The sequence below is a fragment of the Schizophyllum commune genome (assembly GCF_000143185.2).
Source record: "Schizophyllum commune H4-8 unplaced genomic scaffold SCHCOscaffold_6, whole genome shotgun sequence".
NCBI lineage: Eukaryota > Fungi > Basidiomycota > Agaricomycetes > Agaricales > Schizophyllaceae > Schizophyllum > Schizophyllum commune.
Genome location: NW_026089543.1, coordinates 116,822 through 138,830, shown reverse-complemented (window position 1 = coordinate 138,830; position 22,009 = coordinate 116,822). Strand labels below are relative to the sequence as shown.

At 54.7% G+C, this 22,009-nt stretch overlaps 8 protein-coding genes and 1 pseudogene across 9 annotated transcripts; 3 read left to right on the top strand and 6 right to left on the bottom strand.

Moving 5' to 3' along the window:
- Positions 1-264: 264 nt before the first annotated feature.
- Positions 265-1,428, top strand: SCHCODRAFT_02667486 (uncharacterized protein; the record flags this gene model as incomplete). Its single annotated transcript, XM_003032376.2, has 7 exons — positions 265-309; positions 362-508; positions 558-695; positions 738-824; positions 873-935; positions 988-1,068; positions 1,123-1,428. 7 exons carry the CDS (start codon positions 265-267, stop codon positions 1,426-1,428), a joined length of 867 nt encoding a protein of 288 aa, XP_003032422.1.
- Positions 1,429-1,488: 60 nt separating this feature from the next.
- SCHCODRAFT_02504062 (uncharacterized protein) lies at positions 1,489-3,005 on the bottom strand (the record flags this gene model as incomplete). Its single annotated transcript, XM_003031929.2, has 7 exons — positions 1,489-1,567; positions 1,620-1,657; positions 1,734-1,934; positions 1,995-2,075; positions 2,554-2,601; positions 2,651-2,899; positions 2,949-3,005. 7 exons carry the CDS (start codon positions 3,003-3,005, stop codon positions 1,489-1,491), a joined length of 753 nt encoding a protein of 250 aa, XP_003031975.1.
- A 705-nt stretch (positions 3,006-3,710) lies between these two features.
- SCHCODRAFT_t119 lies at positions 3,711-3,783 on the top strand (annotated as a pseudogene). The gene has a single exon. The product of its transcript is annotated as a tRNA-OTHER (tRNA).
- A 130-nt stretch (positions 3,784-3,913) lies between these two features.
- Positions 3,914-9,012, bottom strand: SCHCODRAFT_02503779 (uncharacterized protein; the record flags this gene model as incomplete). Its single annotated transcript, XM_003031928.3, has 18 exons — positions 3,914-4,120; positions 4,170-4,442; positions 5,776-6,048; positions 6,096-6,368; positions 6,418-6,627; positions 6,677-6,886; positions 6,936-7,112; positions 7,181-7,354; positions 7,400-7,462; positions 7,515-7,598; positions 7,650-7,673; positions 7,730-7,798; positions 7,970-8,107; positions 8,154-8,222; positions 8,422-8,538; positions 8,594-8,689; positions 8,738-8,917; positions 8,965-9,012. 18 exons carry the CDS (start codon positions 9,010-9,012, stop codon positions 3,914-3,916), a joined length of 2,685 nt encoding a protein of 894 aa, XP_003031974.2.
- Positions 9,013-9,857: 845 nt separating this feature from the next.
- On the bottom strand, positions 9,858-11,274 carry SCHCODRAFT_02731957 (uncharacterized protein; the record flags this gene model as incomplete). Its single annotated transcript, XM_003031927.2, has 11 exons — positions 9,858-9,903; positions 9,958-9,989; positions 10,036-10,067; positions 10,119-10,202; positions 10,254-10,311; positions 10,365-10,418; positions 10,477-10,493; positions 10,550-10,687; positions 10,843-10,880; positions 10,939-10,991; positions 11,077-11,274. The coding sequence occupies 11 exons, from the start codon at positions 11,272-11,274 to the stop codon at positions 9,858-9,860; spliced, it is 750 nt and encodes a 249-aa protein (XP_003031973.1).
- Positions 11,275-12,024: 750 nt separating this feature from the next.
- Positions 12,025-12,955, bottom strand: SCHCODRAFT_01095260 (uncharacterized protein; the record flags this gene model as incomplete). Its single annotated transcript, XM_003031926.2, has 4 exons — positions 12,025-12,189; positions 12,238-12,270; positions 12,379-12,816; positions 12,869-12,955. 4 exons carry the CDS (start codon positions 12,953-12,955, stop codon positions 12,025-12,027), a joined length of 723 nt encoding a protein of 240 aa, XP_003031972.1.
- A 650-nt stretch (positions 12,956-13,605) lies between these two features.
- On the top strand, positions 13,606-14,134 carry SCHCODRAFT_01200637 (uncharacterized protein; the record flags this gene model as incomplete). The annotated part of the gene is made up of 4 exons (XM_050341226.1): positions 13,606-13,737; positions 13,788-13,952; positions 13,990-13,993; positions 14,052-14,134. 4 exons carry the CDS (start codon positions 13,606-13,608, stop codon positions 14,132-14,134), a joined length of 384 nt encoding a protein of 127 aa, XP_050199859.1.
- Positions 14,135-16,039: 1,905 nt separating this feature from the next.
- Positions 16,040-20,207, bottom strand: SCHCODRAFT_02667481 (uncharacterized protein; the record flags this gene model as incomplete). The annotated part of the gene is made up of 19 exons (XM_050346581.1): positions 16,040-16,534; positions 16,580-16,828; positions 16,884-17,075; positions 17,129-17,464; positions 17,514-17,624; positions 17,681-17,923; positions 17,971-18,054; positions 18,107-18,214; positions 18,278-18,643; positions 18,699-18,824; positions 18,876-18,992; positions 19,048-19,185; positions 19,305-19,337; positions 19,389-19,403; positions 19,451-19,522; positions 19,586-19,666; positions 19,717-19,776; positions 19,827-20,018; positions 20,076-20,207. The coding sequence occupies 19 exons, from the start codon at positions 20,205-20,207 to the stop codon at positions 16,040-16,042; spliced, it is 3,150 nt and encodes a 1,049-aa protein (XP_050199858.1).
- Positions 20,208-20,950: 743 nt separating this feature from the next.
- SCHCODRAFT_01171203 (uncharacterized protein) lies at positions 20,951-21,979 on the bottom strand (the record flags this gene model as incomplete). Its single annotated transcript, XM_003031924.2, has 7 exons — positions 20,951-21,014; positions 21,068-21,263; positions 21,314-21,455; positions 21,507-21,532; positions 21,606-21,694; positions 21,755-21,778; positions 21,837-21,979. The coding sequence occupies 7 exons, from the start codon at positions 21,977-21,979 to the stop codon at positions 20,951-20,953; spliced, it is 684 nt and encodes a 227-aa protein (XP_003031970.1).
- Between the last annotated feature and the right edge of the window lie 30 nt (positions 21,980-22,009).

Below are 22,009 nucleotides of genomic sequence, written 5' to 3'. Positions count from 1 at the left end.
TGTCTTCAAACCGCATGGACCTTTATGCCATCTTCCTTGACCCCTGGGCACACTGTTAGACGCCGCATTCGGGTACTGTTCAGCTACGACCATACGTTTGTGCTCGTTCCCTTCAAGCCCTTGATCATGCCACCAACCATTCTTGGTCTGCGCATCTCCTTTCTCGCACTGGCCTGGACGCTGGTCCTCTTGTATATGAGTGGCATCCATGGGAACTGTATATAAAGGTCGCTCTGAGTCGCCTCCGCCACCAGCTTCTCAGCTATGCGCAAAAGGTCCAGTCAACATCCCGCTCACGAGCCATCCGCTGTGAGAACTCATCTTCATTTTTTTGCTGTGCCTCTGCTCAATGGCTTGACAGAAGGTACGGATTGTGGACTCGTCTAACTCAGGAACGCACACGCCATCCTATGATGTGCTCGTCCAAGAGATTCAGGTACTACGCCAGCAAGTAGCTTCACTCACCGAGAAGGTTAGCTCGCAAGAGCAGGAGCTCGATGCTCTCATGGTACATCCAAACCCTAGCAGACCTCGATGAGTCGCTGATCTGCCACCAGAATGAAGAAAATGAGCATCTTGTGCACGCACAAGACGAGTACTCACGCGAGTATAGACAATCGTTGGCTAAAGACGCTGCAATCTCCGATATGCGACGGTCACTTTCCAAGATTCAATCGACTTCAGGATCATTTCACGTACGTCCTCCCTGATCTCGCTGGAACAATCAATGATGCAAGATGTCTGCCGCAAAGCTCATTCCTATGAGCATAGAAGGAGCCGGGGCGTCAGACAGCAGCTCCCGCGAGCATGCTAGCGAGCACAATGTAGGCGTCCAATGTGTTACATGCCCATCTTGCCTAACCCCGGTCTAGCTTCTGGAGAAATACGCGGTCTTGGAGAAAACCTATCAGAAAAAGGAGGAGGAGATGACATTGGTACGCTTCCTTTTTCTCGAGAGCCCGTCTTTTGAACTGAATCTCTGCCCAGAAAATAAAAAGAATGGAAGGGGATTTGTTCCAGCGCCAAGAGCGTATCATGCAGCTGGTTGCCGACAACACCGTACTGAAGGTATGTGCATTCACAAAAGATTCTGCGGTGGCTGACTGATCAATGTATCCTCAGAGAGCGGCCTTGGGAAGCTCAGGCGGCAAAGCTATGCAGCAAATCACCCAAGCGCATCGTGAGGTCCAGACTGACGCAACTGAGCAAACCGCCACGCTGGCAACGGCAAGGCCGAAGTTGGTCCTGGAGCCCTCTCGTATTCGCAAGATGCGCAAAGGCGAGCTTATCGAACAGCTCGACATGTGGCGCAAGGAGACGCAAGCGCCCAATCTTCCGATCTACGATACAGCCACAGCACCGAATAAGCCTACCGTTCTTGCCGACGTGCTCCAGGTTGTCAGGAAATACCCTGACGGGAAGGTGTAAGGCAAGACATAGCTAGCATATATAGAACGAATGTACTACTCCTGCTTGGAAGCGGATCCGTCAGCCTTTGCCGATGCTGGCCACTTTGGCCTGGGACTCAACATCAACGAGCACTGTCTTGCGTTGAGGGCCTCCGTGCCTGTTCCAAAGTTCAGAATGAAGTACGCCCAATGTGTCTTGCTATGACGTACCAAGGAATGCCTAGACTCTTGTAACTGCCCGTAGACATCTGCTTTACGCAATGAAAACATGGGCGGAGGCAGGACACGATGAGGTAGTGGGTTTGCAACGGGGCGGTGTCCCACCGAAGGCGCTCCCCTAGAGCCAGCGGGGGGAGCTGCCATGGTAGAAGTGCCATAGAGCGTTGCAAGGTCGTCCTCTGGGTCCGTCTTGACGGTATTGACACCAGGCTTGGACAGTTGCCGCATAATGTCGCTACCCGTTGCTGGATCAGTGTTTGGCGCAGCTGCTTTGAGTGTACCGGACGCGCTTGATACTTGCATTGCCTACACGTGGGGTTGCGAGGTAAGAGCAGAGTATGAGCGTGCAGGGAAAATTAATCCCACCTCCAGTGCATTCCTCAGGTCCTCGACGTTATGGCTGGGCTGAAGAGCAGACGAGTCTGAAATTGGGTCGAGTTGCTCTACCTGCGTAAGAGGTGGGTCAATCAAGTAATCAAGTCAGCTATAGCATGGCTTAAACCTTGAGAGGCGGCGTAGCCTTCGAGAGGTTGCCGTCTTCACCGCTTCGCATACTGGGTGCCTGCGAGCAGTCAGCTCATGCAGCGACAACAGTTAGATGGTTGAGGACCTTGGTTGACACTGGGCGCAGCGGCATCACGGCCATCCAACCGTCATCGTTATCGGCTCCCATTGCTTTGACCTGAGCGTGTATCAGAGAGGGAGCGCAGAAGCGACAGGCTAAGAGCGAGCCTTTGCGAGAGTTGATTGCTCTTTAACTTTGTCTGCCATCGTGGGCGCCAATCGAGAGTCAATAGGCTGCGTAGCGCCCAGGGATGAAGACCCCACGGTCGTTCTGACCACCTGATCAGCAGTTAGCTCAGCGGCTTTCAAATTGAACCGCCCAATACTGAAACCGAACATCGTCTCGGTATCTTGTGCGTACCTTCTCTGTAAGTTGCTCCTCCAATGCTGATATATGCTTTCCCTCCTTCTGAAAGAGAGTTAGTACGAGGAGAGCGCAGCCAATGCCTTGCACTCACTCTGATCTCATCCTCTAGCAAAGTTGCCAGTTGATCGAGGTCAAGCTCGCCGTGCTGGACCTCCTCGCCCCTGTCGTCGTAGTACTGAGGTGGGAATGTCATCTTCGTTTCTGCTGTTGTCGCATTAGCCTTAGCGTTCTCTGGATGCAATTCCTCTGTAGCACCTATCGGGCCGTTCCCATGTCTCGAGCTCCTAAGCGTCAGGTCACGAGAACGCTCCTCCAGGAATGCAACCTGTTCATCCCTGATCTGCGACGACATCAGCGTCCAAGACGTCGTAAAAGAAGAGTGAGACTACCTCAACTTGGGTTTGCAGTGCAGTGTCCGAGCGGTTGGTCGCAGCAATTCTACTCATTGGGACAGCTGATGGTTGGGTCGCAGACCCTGCTTGCTTTTCCACAGCTCTTGGACAAGGTTCCGTGACCGTCGAATCACGCACCCACCTGTGGTTGGAGCCAGATGTAACCAGGCATGGATGCAGCCACAGGGTCAGTTTCATTTGCCCTTGATGCAGCCATCCATGGCTGCTACCATGCCAGGTTGAAAAGGGCAAATAAAGTCACAATTGTAATAAATAGCAAAAGTAACTTCACTGGGTTTGAACCAGTGACCTCTTCATTCTCTGGTGATAATCTAACCGACTAGGCTATTAGGGCTTAAGTTTCTGAAGTGTTGATCACACTTTATCATAGTATCCTCTGCCAACCTAAAACATGCTCAACAATTGGTTAGGCCTGTTAGGGCTGGTTAGAGGTTAGGTTTTCAAGGTTAGGAGGGTTAGAAAGTTTGGTTGGTTAGGGTTAGAAGGGTTAGAGGTTAGGGAGGTTAGGTTAGGAAGGGTTAGGGAGGTTAGGGTTTTTGTTAGGGTTAGGGGTTAGGTTCAGGTTAGGGCCAGGGACGGTATACCTGCCTCGTTGTCTCATTGGTTAGAGGTTAGGGTTTGTTATCAGAAGCATTGGAGATGAACTGAGAAGGTAGGTGAGGTGAGGGAGGGTTAGAAGGTCAGAAAAGGTGGGAGAGGATAGTATGGTTTATAACTGGCTGTTGATAAAAACTGCAAGCTCTAATGGCTCAGTTGGTTAGATCATCAGCAGAGAATGAAGAGGTCACTGGTTCAAATCCAGCTATGGACACTTTTGTCATTTATTACAATTATTTTCCCATTGACCTCTTTCAATTCTGCATGGTAGCAGCCATCCATGGCTGCATCAAGGGCAAATGAAACTGTCCCTGTGGCTGCATCCATGGCCATTTGACAAAATACTACGACCAAGGCTCACGCACAACCATCCTAAGATCATTGCCTCTGCGCCTCCCAGCCTTCGATAGCTCGTCTCTCTTTGCTTGCAGCTCCTGCTCTAGGTCGCGTGCGTGTTCCTCTGCCCTTGCAATCATCTCGCTCTTGACGCGCAGCTCCCGCTTCAGGTCGCGCTCGCGTTCCTCCGCCCGTGCGATCTCGTCGCTCTTCGACTAAAGCCGCGTCAGCGTCAGGTTATGGGATACACAACACACGACGAACCTCGATTTGCATGCGGAGCGACACTGCCTCCTGTTCGATCACAGCCTTCCGGCGCATCTCATCCTCGAGCTGCGACGACAGAGATGACGCTTGAGCTTCCGCTCTCGTGGCGCGAGCCTCGCTCTCGTTGATGCTTTGCTCTAGACCTCGAATGGTGGCCGACAGGTCGCGTTCACGTTCTCTACCCCCGGAGATCTCCTCGCTCTTGAGCTGCACTTCTCGCTTCAGGTCGCGCTCGCGTTCCTCTGCCCGTGCGATCTCGTCGCTCTTCGACTAAAGCCGCATCAGCGCCAAGCTACTGAATACAAACCACAACGAACCTCGATTTGCATGCCGAGCGACGCTGCCTCCTGTTCGATCGCAGCCTTCCGGCGCATCTCATCCTCGAGCTGCAACGACAGAGATGACGCTTGAGCTTCCGCTCTCGTGGAGCGAGCCTCGCTCTCATTGACGCTTTGCTCTAGACCTCGAATGGTGGCCGACAGGTCGCGTTCACGTTCTCTTCCCCCGGAGATCTCCTCGCTCTTGAGCTGTAGTTCTCGCTTCAGGTCGCGCTCGCGTTCCTCCGCCCGTGCGATCTCGTCGCTCTTCGACTAAAGCCGCGTCAGCGTCAGGTTATGGGATACACAACACACGACGAACCTCGATTTGCATGCGGAGCGACGCTGCCTCCTGTTCGATCGCAGCCTTCCGGCGCATCTCATCCTCGAGCTGCGACGACAGAGATGACGCTTGAGCTTCCGCTCTTGTGGCGCGAGCCTCGCTCTCGTTGATGCTTTGCTCTAGACCTCGAATGGTGGCCGACAGGTCGCGTTCACGTTCTCTACCCCCGGAGATCTCCTCGCTCTTGAGCTGCACTTCTCGCTTCAGGTCGCGCTCGCGTTCCTCTGCCCGTGCGATCTCGTCGCTCTTCGACTAAAGCCGCATCAGCGCCAAGCTACTGAATACAAACCACAACGAACCTCGATTTGCATGCCGAGCGACGCTGCCTCCTGTTCGATCGCAGCCTTCCGGCACATCTCATCCTCGAGCTGCGACGACAGGGATGACGCTTGGGCTTCCGCTCCCATTGAGCAAGCCCCGTTCTTGCTCGCGGCCTGATCGAAGCCTTGTTTGGTGACTAACAGGTCGCGTGCGTGTTCCTCTGCCCTTGCAATCATCTCGCTCTTGACACGCAGTTCCCGCTCCAGCTCGCGCTCGCGTTCCTCCGCCCGTGCGATCTCGTCGCTCTTCGACTGAAGCTGCGTCAGCGTCAGGCTATGGGATACACAAAACACGACGAACCTCGATTTGCAGGCGGAGTGACGCTGCCTCCTGCTCGATCGTAGCCTTCCGGTGGATCTCATCCGCGAGCTGCTGAGACAGAGATGACGCTTGAGCTTCCGCTCTCGTGAAGCGAACCTCGCTCTCGTTGACGCTCTGCTCCAGACCTCGGATAGTGGCCAAAAGGTTGCGTTCGTGTTCTCTTGCCCCGGAGATCTCCTCGCTCTTGAGCTGCACTTCTCGCTTCAGGTCGCGCTCGCGTTCCTCCGCCCGTGCGATCTTGTCGCTCTTCGACTGAAGCCGCATCAGCGTCAGGTTATGGGATACACAACACACGACGAACCTCGATTTGCATGCGGAGCGACGCTGCCTCCTGCTCGATTGCAGCCTTCCGTTGCATCTCATCCTCGAGCTGCGACGACAGAGATGACGCTTGAGCTTCCGCTCTCGTGGAGCGAGCCTCGCTCTCATTGACGCTATGCTCTAGACCTCGAATGGTGGCCGACAGGTCGCGCTCGTGTTCTCTTGCCCCAGAGATCTCCTCGCTCTTGAGCTGTAGTTCTCGCTTCAGGTCGCGCTCGCGTTCCTCTGCCCGTGCGATCTCGTTGCTCTTCGACTAAAGCCGCGTCAGCGCCAAGCTACTGAATACAAAACACAACGAACCTCGATTTGCATGCCGAGCGACGCTGCCTCCTGTTCGATCGCAGCCTTCCGGCGCATCTCATCCTCGAGCTGCGACGACAGAGATGACGCTTGAGCTTCCGCTCTCGTGAAGCGAACCTCGCTCTCGTTGACGCTCTGCTCCAGACCTCGGATAGTGGCCGAAAGGTTGCGTTCGTGTTCTCTTGCCCCGGAGATCTCCTCGCTCTTGAGCTGCACTTCTCGCTTCAGGTCGCGCTCGCGTTCCTCAGCCCGTGCAATCTCGTCGCTCTTCGACTAAAGCCGCGTCAGCGTCAGGTTATGGGATACACAACACACAACGAACCTCGATTTGCATGCGGAGCGACGCTGCCTCCTGCTCGATCGCAGCCTTCCGGCGCATCTCATCCTCGAGCTGCGACGACAGAGATGACGCCTGAGCTTCCGCTCTCGTGAAGCGAACCTCGCTCTCATTGACGCTTTGCTCTAAACCTCGAATGGTGGCCAACAGGTCGCGTTCGCGTTCTCTTCCCCCGGAGATCTCGTCGCTCTTCGCCTGAAGCAATGTGAGTGTCAGGATATGCAATAGATGTGGTACAACAAACCAGAACGTCAGCTTGAAGCGAGAAAGCCGCCTGTTCGATGGCGGCCTTCTGAGCCATCTCGTCCTCCAGCGTCCGCAACAGAGACATTGCTTGAGCTTTAGCCTCTGTCCAACGAGCCTCGTACCCCCTCGCACCCTGCTCGAGGTCTTGGATTGCGAGCAACAGGGCGCGTTCACGGTTCCCCGCTCTTGTAACCTCGTCGTTCTTAGCCTGTAGCTACGTCAGCATCAAGCTATGCGACAAGTGCGGTGCGACAGACCATGACCTCAGCACGAAGCAAAGCAGCCACTTGTTCGATAGCAGCTTTCTGACCCGTTTCGTCCTCCAACATCCGCAAAAGAGATGTTGCCTGGGCTTCAGCCTCCGTCTGTACCTGGCTCTCCTGCACACCCTGCCCGAGGTCGAGCTCGCCCATAGCCACGGCCTTGTCGGTTGCCTGAATCGTCGCAAGTTCACGATAAACAACCGTACCTATACCATCAAAGGGAAATAATCGAGACGTACATCATCCGCACGCTTGTTGTTGCTCTCGTAGCTGTCGATGCCCTCCTTCTGACACAGCATATCAGTTTCCGGGATTGCTAGAGTTGATTGACAAGGAACACTCGCCTGCGGGAAGACATCTGAGTGCGCCGTGCTGCCTTCGCCCTCACTGACCTGCATATCGTCGTTGTAACTCTGACAAATCAGTACATTGTTGAGACTTGATCACGCATGACGCACTGGTGAAGTTGGTGACGACGGTGTGCGGTCTTGAACTTGTAACAGGTGGAAGCGGTTCGATAACTAGATTCGCGCCTCAGTGAGATTGAGCGATGTTTCTGGGAAGTGGACGTACCTGCGCCTCATACTTTATCGTGTTTTGTGCATCGTGTTCGCTGAACAGGTTCCAAAGCACCGCCATCAAGATTTGAATATGTTCCTATACAATAAATCAGCGAGAACACAACTTGAAGCAAGGTCACAGCCATACCTGCGCTTTCGCAACAGTTCCAGGCTTATGGGTTGCAACACATCAGTAGCTGCTTTACGGGGCTGCATGGAACCACTTACGGAGCTCAGCTGTGGGACACGAACCCGCAGGAGGCGCAATAATGCCATAATCTTCCTTCGTATACCGATCTGAATCATTGCCGTCAGGAAGGTTATTCGTGTGAGCAAGTTACAAACGCCTCCTACAAGAAAATTGTACTGGTTTTTTCCACGGCTCGCGCTCTCCAGCTGGGTATTCAGCCTCAATTGCTGAGGACTACGATTAAAGAACGGCACACCAAAGATTCGGGGGCAACCTACCATCAGCTCGCCTTTCTTTGCTTCTAATTGCTGGGAAAATTTATCCCTTGCATCCTTGACTTGCTCGAGATCTTTCGCTAGCGATGCCGAGCGGCGCTGCCAATGGATCTCGCCAGGTGTAGGCATGGTACAAGGCCCCTGGAGTGAGATGAGCTTGGGCCATGGGGGAGGAAAATAGACGGACCGGAGGTTTCGTTGGCGAAGTGTTCTTGGACCCATTGTCTTGCCGCTGACGGGAGGATGCTAAATCTTGCTGAGCAATTGATGAGCGTCCGATCAGACGGTTGAAGTATGGCAATACTCGCCTTAAGGATGTCATTTTCCCTGACTAGCCGCCGGCGCTCATCGGAAAGGCGGGTGTTCGCATCGACAAGGCTCGCCTGAGAGCGACTGTTCTCTACCTATTGAATTTTGTATGGAGAATGGTGACAAAGAGACAGGGCTCGACCAACCTGCAATTTTGCAAGCTCACCACGGAGAGATGTGATCTCCTTCGACCACTCGTCTTCAAGATAGGGATGATTGCCTGTTGGTAGGTCTCTCTCCTCTGTAGCAGAGGCTGCTGCAGCCTTATACGATTAGCATCTGTAATAAAAATCGTACCTGAATCCACAGCTAACTCACCTTCAGATCTTCGTTTTCCACAATGAGTCGTCTGCGATCGTTAGACAGGCGATTATTTGCATGGATGAGGGATTCCTGGACACGCTGGTGCTGAACCTATATGAAATGTAAGAGCGTCGTATACGACATGGATGCAACCTTTACCTGTGCATCTGCAAGTTCCTGCCTCAAAGAAGCGAGTTCATGCAGCAACACGCTGTCCTGATCTTGAACTTGTGGACTTGGACCTGAGGACGCATTGTTCATATTGTCGTCTCCCCCCGCCGTTCCTCCAATGCGAGTTGGCGAGTTCGCTGTCCTTTTACAAGGGGGTGCGTCCCAATCCTGTGCATACGATCAGAGCTTCGAAGGCGGCGGGAATGAGGACCCACTGATGGAGCATTTCGCTTCCCAGAGGGATGAGAGGGCGTTGAAGGCATGATGCAGAACCCACCCACAGAGAGGGTACGGAAACATGTACAAGCGAAGACAAAGGGCTTGCCAACCGCCACTCTCACGTGTTTGATTACATAACAGCGTAATCAACGTGCATAGCGCTTTTCTCAAGTAGGCGTAGGTCCTCCACAGCCCAACCAGACATATAGATCAATTCGGAGCCATACAAGTGGGAGATGCACCTCCTTGGCGCTGCGCTGAGAGGTTAGAACGTAGAACCATGGCAGCAGGGGCGAACAGTACAGCGACTGCGCGCTCGCAGCGATGCAGTGCTCGGCTCTCAAGATGATCTGGGCTGGAAACGAATGGCCTAGATCTTGAGCAGATTGCTGGTAACTCAGAAGGCGGCACACCTTAGGCATTTGGCACGGGTCATCACCACCAGACTACATGTGCGCCTATCGTCAGCCACCACAAGTGAAGATCACCCATCTCGACAACGCCAGAGTCATCAATGCCTATGCGCTGGTGCAGGTTCAAGGAGGTCCGCATCTGATTGTACCGCGACAACATCTGCGTGCGAACGGCTGTCAGCCATACCATGCGCCCGACTTCAGAGGGAGGACAGCAGCCGTAGGAGCGAAGCCAGCATGCACCACCCATGCCCTTCAAGATAAAGTGTACAACGTGGTTCTATTGCGTTCCGGTACTAAGCACTGGCCGTGTCGCCACGTACAAGGACTGTAAGGAAAGAAGGGAAGGAAGGCGATAGCCAAAAATAACAAACACACCTCATACGCCTTTCGCCCAGCCATCGTCAGATCACTTTGCCCCAACGCGTGTGCGGCTACCATACCCTTCCTCCTACTTCGACCGAGAAATGTGCCGTCTAACGTTCCTCCGGCTTAGAGAGTGGCAAGTTGAGAAGAAGATGGCTGTGCATGAGGACATAAATTGCGTGTGCTGAAGCGCAGTAGGGGGAGGCTTACCAAGATACGGGGTCCAGCAGGTACACGTTGTGCTGCGGTACACGATACCCGTGAATCAGAGAGCACGCAAGAACGTACGAGGATATCCGACATGGACGAGCCCACAAGCCCTGTACACTCGTGAGTTGTTGAGATAGAGGCGCGTTTCATGGTAGACGCACAGATGACGACCACAATGGAGAACTTCTGGAACTCAACGAAGTACATGACGATCCAGCATCCAACAGACGGGGCGATACCACAGACTGTCAAGTTGTGAGTGGTGGGTATACGGGGTTACAGAGCTTGCGACGTACAGATTGTCGCGGCAGACGAGACGGCGATGATCAAGGCAAAGATGATGTTCCCGGTGAGCTGAGACGAACGCGTCATTGGTATGTCAAGCTCTGTGGGAAACTCGTACGTACGAGCTGAGCTGCATGCGCCACCTTGGAGGTGAAGACGCAGTTACGCGGAGTCGTCTACGTGAGAAAGCAGGTGCGTATACGCAAAGAACACCTGAACGGAGCCACCAAGGACGCCTGTGAGCGCAGTGCCTGCAGTGTAAGTGCCAATCAGAGGAAGCCTTCAGTCTGAGAGGAAAGTCACTCACTCAGTGGCCATTGTCGACTGCAAGGTTCGCCCTTGCTAAGGATCCTCTTGCTGAGGCAGAGTCGAATGCAGTTAGCCAAGCCCTCAACAACGCCCGCAGCACTCTCTAATAGTTGTTCGACAGGGCAATGCGCGGCAACTGGATAGCGGGACGTACTTTGAAAAAAGCGAAACAGAACCACGCCGCCAGCAAATATTAGCGGGCCATCGATGGAGTCCGTCGGCGAGAGGACGGTAGAGACCAAAAGGCGCGCTCCACAACCTATCTACCAAAGCAACGGGAGGCAGAGTGACCTTCGAAGATGACCCTGCCCAATGGAAGTCGTGCTAACCTATTGAGAGGGAGAGCGTCAGTCGCGATGGTGGGTGCATTTGATATCAATCACGCACCTCCAGAAGACGTTCATCATGAGCGCCAGCGAGCTCAGCTGTGGTTCCTCAACCTAGTGTATCGGGTAAAGGGACGCATTGTCGTTGTAAATGAAGAGCGACCTGGGGGAAGGGTGTCAGCAATGTCGCGCGACATACCCTTGTCTCTGACCTTGACTTGCGGGAATGCGTGTGTAGGGCGATCACGGTTGGCGGGAGAAGCGGCTCCCAGAAAGGCTGCTTGTGTGCAGTGGTGAGGAGGCGAAGGGCGCCAATGAGGTGGGCATGAGTGGCGGGCAGGGCCAGCGTTGCAGCTGGGCGCACGACCCTGCATAGCCAGTTCTGGGAAGCGCGCATATGATCTGCAAACGCCCCCCTTCTGTGCTCGTGTCACTATTCTGAGGGAGAAGAGAGAAAGAAGAAAGAGATGTCAGACAAACATGTGCGCGCAGCCAGCGAGAGCGTACCAGAAAGCGACGCTGAGAACGCCGGAGCATGCAGATCCATTGTGAGGGTGTTGAACAGGAAGTCTGCAGACGGGCCTCTTGAGAACTTCCTCACCACGCTGCTCGAGCTGTCACCGATTAGTTAGGAAGACTCAAGAACGCACGATGCGCACACACACCGGCTAGCCCTCGTCAATGCCTACGCCCCGTCATGGTACGGTCGATCCGTCATTGTTGCGGTCACGCTGAGCTGCAGCACGTTATGCAGCGGTCGTTGTTGTCCAAGGATAGCGTGGGGATAGTTGGGGGAGCGATGAAGGCAACAGGCGCTGGGTAGATGCATCGTGGCCAGAGTCAAGATCTCGTTGCGGCTGGCTTCGGACCGATCGTCTGGCACCCGCACGCTGCTTTATCCGAGCCTCATCCCCCGTCTTCAGTGGGTACTTCGCCGCTAACCTCACCCATCTACTGCCGTACTTTGTAGTATTTCTGTCGGCTACTCTCATTCTTCGGAAAATGTCTTAGACCTACGGCGATATGCTTGGGCGCCCAGGGCACCATTGTTCAGGTCAAGAAATCTCTGACAGCAGTTCCTGCAGCGATTGGGCAAGTGGTATGGTTTCAATAGGATGATACAGTACAAAAAGATCCGTGTAAACATTCAGCGGTTGACGGTGCGACCCCGTGGGCTCTGTAGGGCGTCCAGTTGTCGGTTGCGTTCGATGCGCCTTGCGTTATTCTGTAGGTAGTGGAGACGCTGTGTCGCAAACGCACGAATGGGCCAGCGGTCCTCATAATCCTCCATGATTGGGAAGAGCCTAAATGCCTAACATAAATCATCAGTCTCATACTAGATGCGAGCAACACAACGCACCTCCTCCTCATAGACTGCCACACGAGCCTCACTCTGCTTGGTCAGTGAGCACCGATGGTCCAGATGACCATCCACAAGGGCGTACATCACTTTCTATTGACAATGGGTACTGGGCTACGACAAGAAGAGTCAATGACTTACCCGAACTTCGCGATATCGCTGAGGACCCCACTGCAGAACTTCTTCGAGGCTGTATCCACCGCTAGAAGGACGTCCAGGCTCTCCAGGTGGCTTGGGTATCTTTGGACTGGCGCTGCGTAACGACAGGGACCGGCGGGGATCATCACGTTCAGAGCGGCGTCCGCGACGGACGTGATCCATGCCATCCGCCCCCTCCCCTATCCTGCCGACAAGGCGATCATCCGCTGGGCTTGACCATCCGTCAGAGCTGCCATCCTCGGAAGCAGAATCGTCCATGGGCGAGGAACATGACCCCGCTCCCTGCTCGCCAGATTCTGTATCGGAGTGAATATCAGTCCCTGCGCTGTCGCCGTCCTCAGATTGCGGTGGAGTGCTCGAATACCGATGGGCACGATGCAGTGGTCCCGATTTATAGGACGAAGAAGTGCTATCCTGAACCTGCAATGGCTCGAATGGGACAGCTGGGCGGAGAGGAATAAGTGAGGCTTACAGGGATGGGACGGCGATCGGCAGTGTCATATATTTCAGGGTTCACAGGGACTGCAGCCCGTCGAGTACCATGGGCCAAAGGTTCCATGTGAATGGATAGAGCCACCTATGGCAGGGAGATTGACCCTGGATCACATGCGGGTCGACGATGAGCGGCTGTAAAGGCTGGGAAAGTTTGAAGACACACCTTTAGAAAGCGCCCTCTGATCCGGAGAGAAAGGTCTGTTGGCGAAGCGACCACAGCGCACCTGTCGATCACCAAGCAAGGCGCAAGCATCAAGGTGTGAGCGCTTATCCTACTGCTCGGAAAAGACCGAGCGACACGGTCACATGTAACGCGCCGGCACGTTGTCGTAAGGAACGCCTCACGCCTTTAGCGCCTGCGAGAAATCTTGCTGACGTGCTGACTCGCTTTCCTGACAGTCATGGTGTTTGTTGAAGTCTATATGCGCCGAGCACCATACCCATTGACCCTGAACCAATCTTCTGCCTTTTGGTTCGTCAAAAGGGATGTCCAGGCAGCCAAGCCGCATCTCTAAATCCGCAGCAGATTAGTCGTGCGGACAGAAATAAGAGTCCGGATTGGATTAGATGAATCCACAGCGCGCACTCCGGCGCATGGCTTGCTTGCTTTGTGGGGAGGAGCACAAAGGGCCGGCCTTTAAAAGGCCGTCGACGCTCCCATCTGCCCCAGGAAACACACCTTCCGCACCCACAACCACAAGCGCTCTGTCAGTCATGGAACGTGCCCTCACGATCTTGGCCCCCCATACGCTGCACAAACACACAAGCGACAGCGTCGTGTTCATTCAGGTTGGAAACACGAGGATGGAGACGGACCGGGACCAACTGATGAGCTACTCCCTCGAGGTGAGTGTGGCCTGCCCGAAGATACGAAGCCCTTCTAAGATACAACCCAGGAGCACATCGCTCTTCTTGCCAGTCTGAGCGGCGTCGAGTGCACGCACCCACTCCCTTTCATGCTGCGATATGGATTCTGGGAGTCGCGCGTTAGGGTCCTTCTTCGAGGCATGGACGACTTTGTTGTGTTAGACCTCGACTCGTGGGATGAGCTTGTGACGGAGGTGAGGGAGATATATGTTAGCTGTGAAGCGGTCTCACCGCACTGGAAGGGCATGGTGAGCGATCTATTGCTTCTTCCGCGGCATGTCTGACGACCTCAAAGGCCTTGGTCTGCGTCGGGATAGCGATTGGTGTCGTCTCCTTGGTAGCGGGTCTGTCATTCAGCGGGTCTCTCCATACTTGAGCATGTATCATCGTATTATTACATGATTACACATGTTCTACCATGAGCGTGCGAGCCACCAGCGCCAATGTTGCTACAAGCTGGCGTTAGCATGAAAGAGCGGAGCATGTGGTCCCACTTACCTGCGCTTGTTCCGCTCGGCCTCGTGGCGTGCAGCACGGGCTGCCCTCAACAACGAGGACCGACGACTGTTCCAAGACTATGGCGGTCGACGTTGTGGCTCGACCTCACAAAATACTGATTGCCAGATCAAGCATGCAGACGGCAGAGGATTTGCGCTCTTCTGTTACACATAGCGAGCCAGCGGATAGGCAAGGACTTGCGTCGCTGCCAGGGGCTGAGCATCCTGAGGGTATACGAAGGAGGCCGCTTTCAATGTAGTAACTCAGGATACATACAGAGAATATACAAGGGGTCTCCTTAAAGCCGCAGCTCCGTAAGATTTCAGTTCCCTGAGGAGTAAGAGTGGAGGGACGTGGCCTACGGAAACGTGGGTACCACTAACGCTTGCCAAGGAGTTGGACGAAGGCCTGTCGAAAGATGAGCTAGTTGAGAGAGGCGCATAGACCAACAAGACTCACGGGAACAAAATCAAGTGTCGCTCGAGGCGGACCTTGGCATCTCCAAGATACAACGCTACCAGAGGTCATACGTCAGCGGGCCTTGAGATACGCCAGGAGGTCTGACCATGTGGTGCGGTGTTGGTGGCAGCAACAGAGGAACTTTGCCACGCGCCATTGTCCTTGCAGCCGACATGAATGCGCGGCGCTAGTGACCTTGGCTTTTGCGGCGCTTTCGTAGTCCGTGCTGTCGCATACGATCAGCGTTGAGGGAGCGGGAAATATTGTGGGTGAGGGGAGGGGATGGACATGGGAGCCGTGCGCGGTAGGGCCGGTACATCGGTATGTCATCCGCGCTGCTCGTCTGCCTCCTATTCGTTCTCCTTATTCCCCTTCCCCTTCTGACACATGCTCCCGTTATCCTTCACCCCCTCCCAGACGAGGAGTTCAGCGAGACGGACGTACCGCAGAGGTTTCATCTCCGGGGCCACTGCGCCTCAACGATCAGAAGGTGGTGCGGTTCTGGTCCTTGTTCAACCAGGAGCGTCCGTTGAGGGGCATGCACATAGGTTCGGGTGGGGGTTGACTAGCAAGAAGTGAGGGGTACTAGAGTGCTGAGACGAACCATTGGCGTACCTTTTCGTGGACTGCTGCGCCTCTTGTTTGCGGTAGCCTCCGCGTTCCCGTAATGCATGTCGAGCCCCTGAGCATTGGTGAGCTACCGTGTATACGCATTGGATGGACGCTGAACCTGCGTAGTGTGTCAAGCCACCTTGATGCATGCTTTGAACGCCGTCAGCTCCCTGATGTGTGGATTTGTAGCGCATGGCACGCACTTGAGGGGATCAGCTCTTTCCATGGGGCAGGCGGCTCGCCCAATCGAAGCCGGTCCCCAGGATAGGCGGGCTTCTCACAGACTGTTCATCGGGCATTCTCCCTCTTGACCTCCCGAATACTGCGAGCCGCGTCCGGATGAGTCCTCCGATGGTCTAGTAGGTGCGCCGATGGTTCTGCATACTATGGTGGACCCATCAGCTGGTAGAACGACTCTATGCAGGATCACGTTTGAGAAATCAGAGGAAGAGTGTGAGAAATTCGAGGAAGAGATCGAGCAGCGCAGACTTTGCGATCGTTTTTGTCAAGCGCGCAACACGAGGCGAGGCGTGTGATGTAGTGATGTCGGCCCTCGGGCCGGATGTATGGATCCTCGGGCCGGTTGTGCGTGTGGCTTGCGTCGCAGGCATGGGTGTTTCCTCAATTTCCATACACAATCAGCAACAACACAGCTGATGGCCATTTATCTCTAATGTACATGTCAAACTCATATTGTGTACGGATTTATCTATCAAAGAACTTCGTCCACGGCATCCAGGTTGTACAGCTCGAACGCCCTGTCGCTAATATCCAGCAAGTACTCACCCGGAGCCCCAAGAGAGTCGAGGTACTCAGGGTTGTAAAGAGACCTAGGTATGTTTTTTGGTGGGTCTCGAACGCTCTCCTTGTCAACCCGCACCCTCCTGAGCCGGTTAGAGGGCGACGACGCGGAAGTGTGGAAGAACGCCTTGGCCAACTTTGGCGTCTCGTCCACCTTCGCGAAGAGCGCTTCGATCGACGGGTGTCGCCACCTGAGCTTCAGCACCTTCCTGTACCGAACATTCACCTTGAAGTTGTTTGGACGGGTCATCTCCTCTGTGTCGCTCTCCTCGTCAGACATGCCGTCGTAGCCGAGCTCCTTGATGACCTCGATAACGTAGGACCAGAACTGCTCGCCCGGTTTATACTGAACTTGTTGAGAGGACAGGCGCATGATCGTTGCGTATCGAATGCGCAAATCGAGTTTCTAGGATAGGTCAGCTCCGCCGACAACTCGTAGAGCTTCACCCACCGTATGCCGCATCATGAGATGCCGGGAGCGTTCATTATAGTCATGGTGCGCCTTTGCAAAGCCTTCCACAAACTCTTCCCATGTCTGCCCGTCCAGGACGACTGTGCGTGCAATAGCCCTGAACATACGACTGAACCGTTCGTGCACGCCTTTCTTGACTTTAGCCTTGGTGACCGCCCCATACTTCCCGGTGCGCAACTTCGGTTTGACCTTCCGCCAGATGACCTTCCGCACGAGTTTCTCTAGCGTCTAAAAATGCGCACATCTAGCATGTTTCTGCAGCCAGAAAGCAGAAGGCACTCACCGCGTTCCAGGCCAGACGCAATAGCTCCTTTGCTGTCTCCCCGCGTGTATCGAGCTTGAAGGAGGTGACCTTTGGCTTTGATTCGCCCGCCTCAAACTTTCGGAGGTCCTCCTCGCTGACAGGCTCCACGGACACGACCTGGTACAGGAGCTGGACGCCAAGACCCTTCTTGATGGTGTTCAAGACAAGGCGCTGCCAAGGAAGATTTAACATGACTTCTCGACCAAAACAGTAATTTACTATACATTGAAGTTGGACTTCATCTGTTGTGGCGAATACTTGCTGCCAGGCAAGCGCTTCTGCGCCATATACTTTTGGGCGATCTTCGACGGCCTCTCGTCAGATTCATCGTCCGTTTCTGCGAGATCCTCCTCCTCTCGCTTGACTCTCTTCGGCGGCGAGCCTTCCTCGCTGTCGCTGTCGCTGTCACTGTCGCTGTCACTGTCGCTGTCACTGTCGCTCTCGTCCCCGCCGGCATCCCGCCTGCTCTCGCCCCTGATTCCGTTGTCCTCTAGGTCACCATCCTCGTCTCCGCTCTCGGAGCTGCCATCGCTATCATCGGCGTCATACTTGGTCGGGCGCTGTAGATGAGATCAGCCGCTGTTGGACATCCAGCAAAGACGTACATACAGATGCGCGGGAGTACGGGCTGGCGCGTGGAGTCGTTGACGAGCGAACCTTCCCTGTCGACCTCGAATGCTTGCTTGAGGGTTCCGAGGTGCCGCCTCGTGAAGAAGATCCCTTCAGAGCGGTTACCATCGCCATTTTGTGCGAGCAAAGGTAAGATTGCAACTCACGATAGGAGTACCGAGTCTGAATGATGCTAGCTGAGCCAGCTGGTCTCCAACCTTCGCCCCTCGTATTGACTGGGGGCTTGTCAAAGAGATGGGCCGGCGCTCCTCTGACCTCCTGCTCGCTGAGGTCAGAGAGAGACCAGCACGACTGTCGTTACCGCGAGATTGAACGGTAGGTCGACTTGACGCGGCTCCCTCGCGGCTCCGAGACCCGGACGTGCGTGTTGGAGGCGTCGGTAAGGGAACCTGCTTCTTCGTCAGTACCATCTCGACATGCCGAACGGTATGCTTACCTCATCGATGAGCATGTCTTCATCCGAGTTGTATGAGGAACTCATCCCCCGACGTGCGGAGGACGTAGCAGGCGGCCCTGCATTCTACGCGGACTCAAATTAGATTGCTTGCCTTCAAAGGAAAGAAGACGCTTACCGGCTCGAAGCCTCCCTTCGGAGAGTGACCGTGCGCAAGCTCCTTTCCCTTAGAGCGGTGTCGCTCTGGCGGCGACGGCGTGCCGGTGACGCTGCGGGCAAAGGTTTGCTAATGAATGTTTGTTAGTGATGCTATACCTCGGCGATACCACCGATCCAGAGTAATACGCACTTCATTCCGGACACTCCCTTTCCCATTCCACCCACCGCCCGTCCCTACGTTGACCTGCTCATCATCGTCACCCAGGTACAAGTCCTCCTCCCATCCGTCATCATCATCCTGAGCCTGCGGCCGTTGCTCGTATTGACGATCTTGCAATTGTATGCGCTCCAAGTCTGCGATTGAGGTCTGCCGTTGTAGGCTTAGCCAGCCGTAGGTGTTCATGACATATACCGTTACCCGTCGTTCCACGATTCTGGAGATCATGGTGTCCACCTCTTGCTGTACGGCGTCCACTTCGTTCCTCAACGCCTCATTCCGCTGCATGAGTGGCTCCAACGTGTTGCGCCGCTCGTTAGCTATTCTGTTGAGGTCTGCCTGCGGAGGGTAAGCTATGTCAGGTGGTGGTAGCAACACTGAGGAGAGAGCTTACCTGAAGGCTCCGTACAGCGCTGTCTATCTCTCTGTGTTTCCGGTCATTGTCCGCCTGAAGGGCCTGACGCAAATCCGTCCCCTCCGTAAGCCGGCGATTGAGATTCATGGTTTGGTCCTTGGCATCCTGACGGGACACATAAGAAGCGAGCCCACCCCCTTCTAACTTTGCACGTACCTGGGACGCGTGGCCCAGGACGCTCAGTTCACGGGTCAAATCTGTGATCGATGTCTGAAGCCCCATCTGTTGTTGGGTCTCGGTCTTCAAGCGCGCTTCTGCGTTGGCTACGGCGTCCTACGTACATGTCGCATGTTCGTCAGGTCTAGCTTAGAAGTTGCAGCGCACCCACCTGGTTTTCCCGGACAGCACGCTGCCGTTCATCGCGCCTCATGGATAGGTCACGTATTAGAGCAAGGAGAGAATGTCGCTCCCGCTGTCTTTCATCTGCGCTGTGAAGCTCTGACTGTTTTTGGGCCTCCAGGCGCGACTGACGCTTAGTCAGCTACAGACGGGGGTTCAACCCGACAAGCACGTACCCGAGCGACGTTGATGGACTCCTAGTTCAGAAGCATGAGTTGCGACTCACACTTTACGCAAATACGTTACCTTGATGTTTTCCAACTCCTCTTCCTCCTCGACCTAGGCAACAATGATTAGTCCGTGAGCCTGATGACGGCGGTGACCCTATACCGATGTTCCTTCGCCCTGCGCGGTTCAGTTTTCAATACCGTACAAGGAATGAAACTTCTGACCTCCTCATAGCGCCAATTCTCAATCTGAAGGACCCACCAGTCCTCAATCAGCTTGAGTTGACCTTGAAGCATCTAGTTCAGCGAAAAGGGCGTCAGCGATGCGTTGGGAATTGGCTTTCGAGATGCGAAGTTGACCTTGTTGTTGCTTTGTAGACGGCCGAGCGTCAACTCTGTTGGATCCTGCTCCTTGATGCGGGACAGCTGTTTGTCAAATTTCTGCGAGGGCGATGAAAAATGCTGCGGCATATAATTGGCCAGGCGCTTACCGTGAGGAGCGAAGCCACGTTAGCTGCAACATCTCCAAGTCCAGCCTCGGACCGTGTTCTCTGCTTGGTTCTTCCATCAGTACGAGATACATAAAGTGAAGACGACAAACCTCGGAAGACATAGCCTGCTGCAGACCCGTAATAAGCGTAGCGTTGGCTGCGATTTCCGCCTGTATATTCAAGAGCTTGATAGCCAGGTCATTGTTCTTCTCTAGGGCCTGGCTGCGAAGTCTATCTAATTCTTGAGCCTTTTGTCGCCATTGTATATGTCGCTGGAGGTCGGCATGCGTCTGGATGATGATCTGGAAAGCCAGTTTGGATCAAAGGCCATATATCTGTGAAAGCACTCCTGCACTAACCGCTGGACCATTGGCTTGAGACATTCCCGGGGGGTAATTGAACAGCTGCCGCGAACTGAAGGCCGGACTGGGTGGAGGTTGTTGATGAAAGACAAAGAACAACGTGGCAACGGCATTGCCCGATAGAGCCATCCATGAGCAGGCGTAGATTAGCGGTGATCAGATGTCCAGGATGGTAGATGAAACCCACCTCCTCTGCGTCAGAGCGTTGGGAGCTCCCCGGCTTGGGGCTGCGTTGTGTTTTGTTTCAGAGGCCGATGAGACGACTGCTCTGGAAGAAGCTCCTACCTTGGCTAAGAGCGACGTAGGCATGATTGATAGGTTGTAACAAGCTCAAGGCTCGATCTCAAGGGTCGACTACAGCACGAATTATATGTAGATTAAACGGTTAAGGCGTGTACACCCCATAAAGTGCACATTTGCAACATGCGAATCCCGTCTCGTGTGCTCGCAACCCCGGTTCAATATGGCCGATAGCGGGAAGCTATAAAGCAATGGCGGGGATCCTGACAAGGCAATGCGATCCAACTCTGTGAAGAGATCTGGTGGTCGTCAAGAGGACGCGCATCAATATTGACTGACTGCGCTAGAGCATCGTTGTCAACTGTGCGAGGGATACTGAAGCAGTGGGACACGAGACGCAGCAAGCACCATACTCATCTAAGGGCCCGAAAGTTCGTGTTCTTGAGGTTTGCAAGCACGACGGTGTGGCCAACTGGGCTTTGAGATGCAGGAGGTCGGGGATAGCTTTCCCGGCCGGAAGGAGTTGCAAGTCCACATATTCCGGTCATGATAGGCTCATGCCGTCGTGATATTATAATGCGATGGAAGCTGGACAACGTTATGTAAGAAGCAGCCCTCGAGCGCCTAGGACATCAATCCCTGGCGAGACAGAACAGGAGCCCACCGGTGGAGCACACAATATTCGTCTCGAAACAGCTGAGAGGCGGTCAGTCAGGACGAGATCGCTGACGACTATGATAGCCACGCACATCAGTCCGGCAGAAACCGCATCGTGTTCACGCCGTATGCGGCCACCCATACGCTGCCTCTTGCGTTTGCAGAGCGAGGTATCCACCATCCTCCTCCGCAGACGTAGGCCGGTGCTCGGGCTGAAAAGGACACGTGGCGCCCCCCGCGACTGCACGAAGCTATCGTTGGGCAATGTCCCTGGGCTGCCGGGTCTATCTGGGCAAGAGCGGTCAGTGAGAGAGGCATACGGAAGCAGGACCACCTACCCCAGGCACTGCACACAATGCACGCAACCCCACACGAACTGATCAACTCGTTTGACGAATGCACGACAGACACGGTGGAGGGCGGGGGTGATCGCAGGTGCGCTCCGTCAGAGTTGGCAGAGAATGGACTGGGAGACGCGGCCTGACGCGATGGCTCTGCATTGGGGATGGGCCTCCGCTAACCCAAAAATACAATGTTGGAATTCACCTTGGCAGCGACTACGAGCAGGTTCGCATGAAGGCATGGTGTCCACCATTGACCAACGATGCGCGTGAAGTGCGCAAGTCGTACCCAATGACGGGTACAGCCGCATGTAGCGATGGTGGGGATTGAGGGAGGAAGGGAGGCGCAGTGGCGAGAGAGGGACGAGGCCGATCTGCCTGCTACGATCGAAGTTTAGATTGATAATGGCGGTGTCGGGTGTGTACGCATGGCGTTACCGAGAGGAGGGGAGATAGGGGAAGCTGTGCGCGAGGATTAGTGTTGAGTAGCTAGCAAGGACGTCGGCGCAACATGACATACGTTAGTAGGGTGAGCAATTCCGCCTCCCGCCCAGGTTGGCCGAGGGCGGGCAAGATCGTTGACCCGGTCCATACCCAGCGTGGAATGCGCGTGCGATCCAGCTGCACGCCTGATCCATGGCACTGGGCAGTTGATACCGGCATGGCAGGAATGTTCGGAGGATGAAGAGGAAG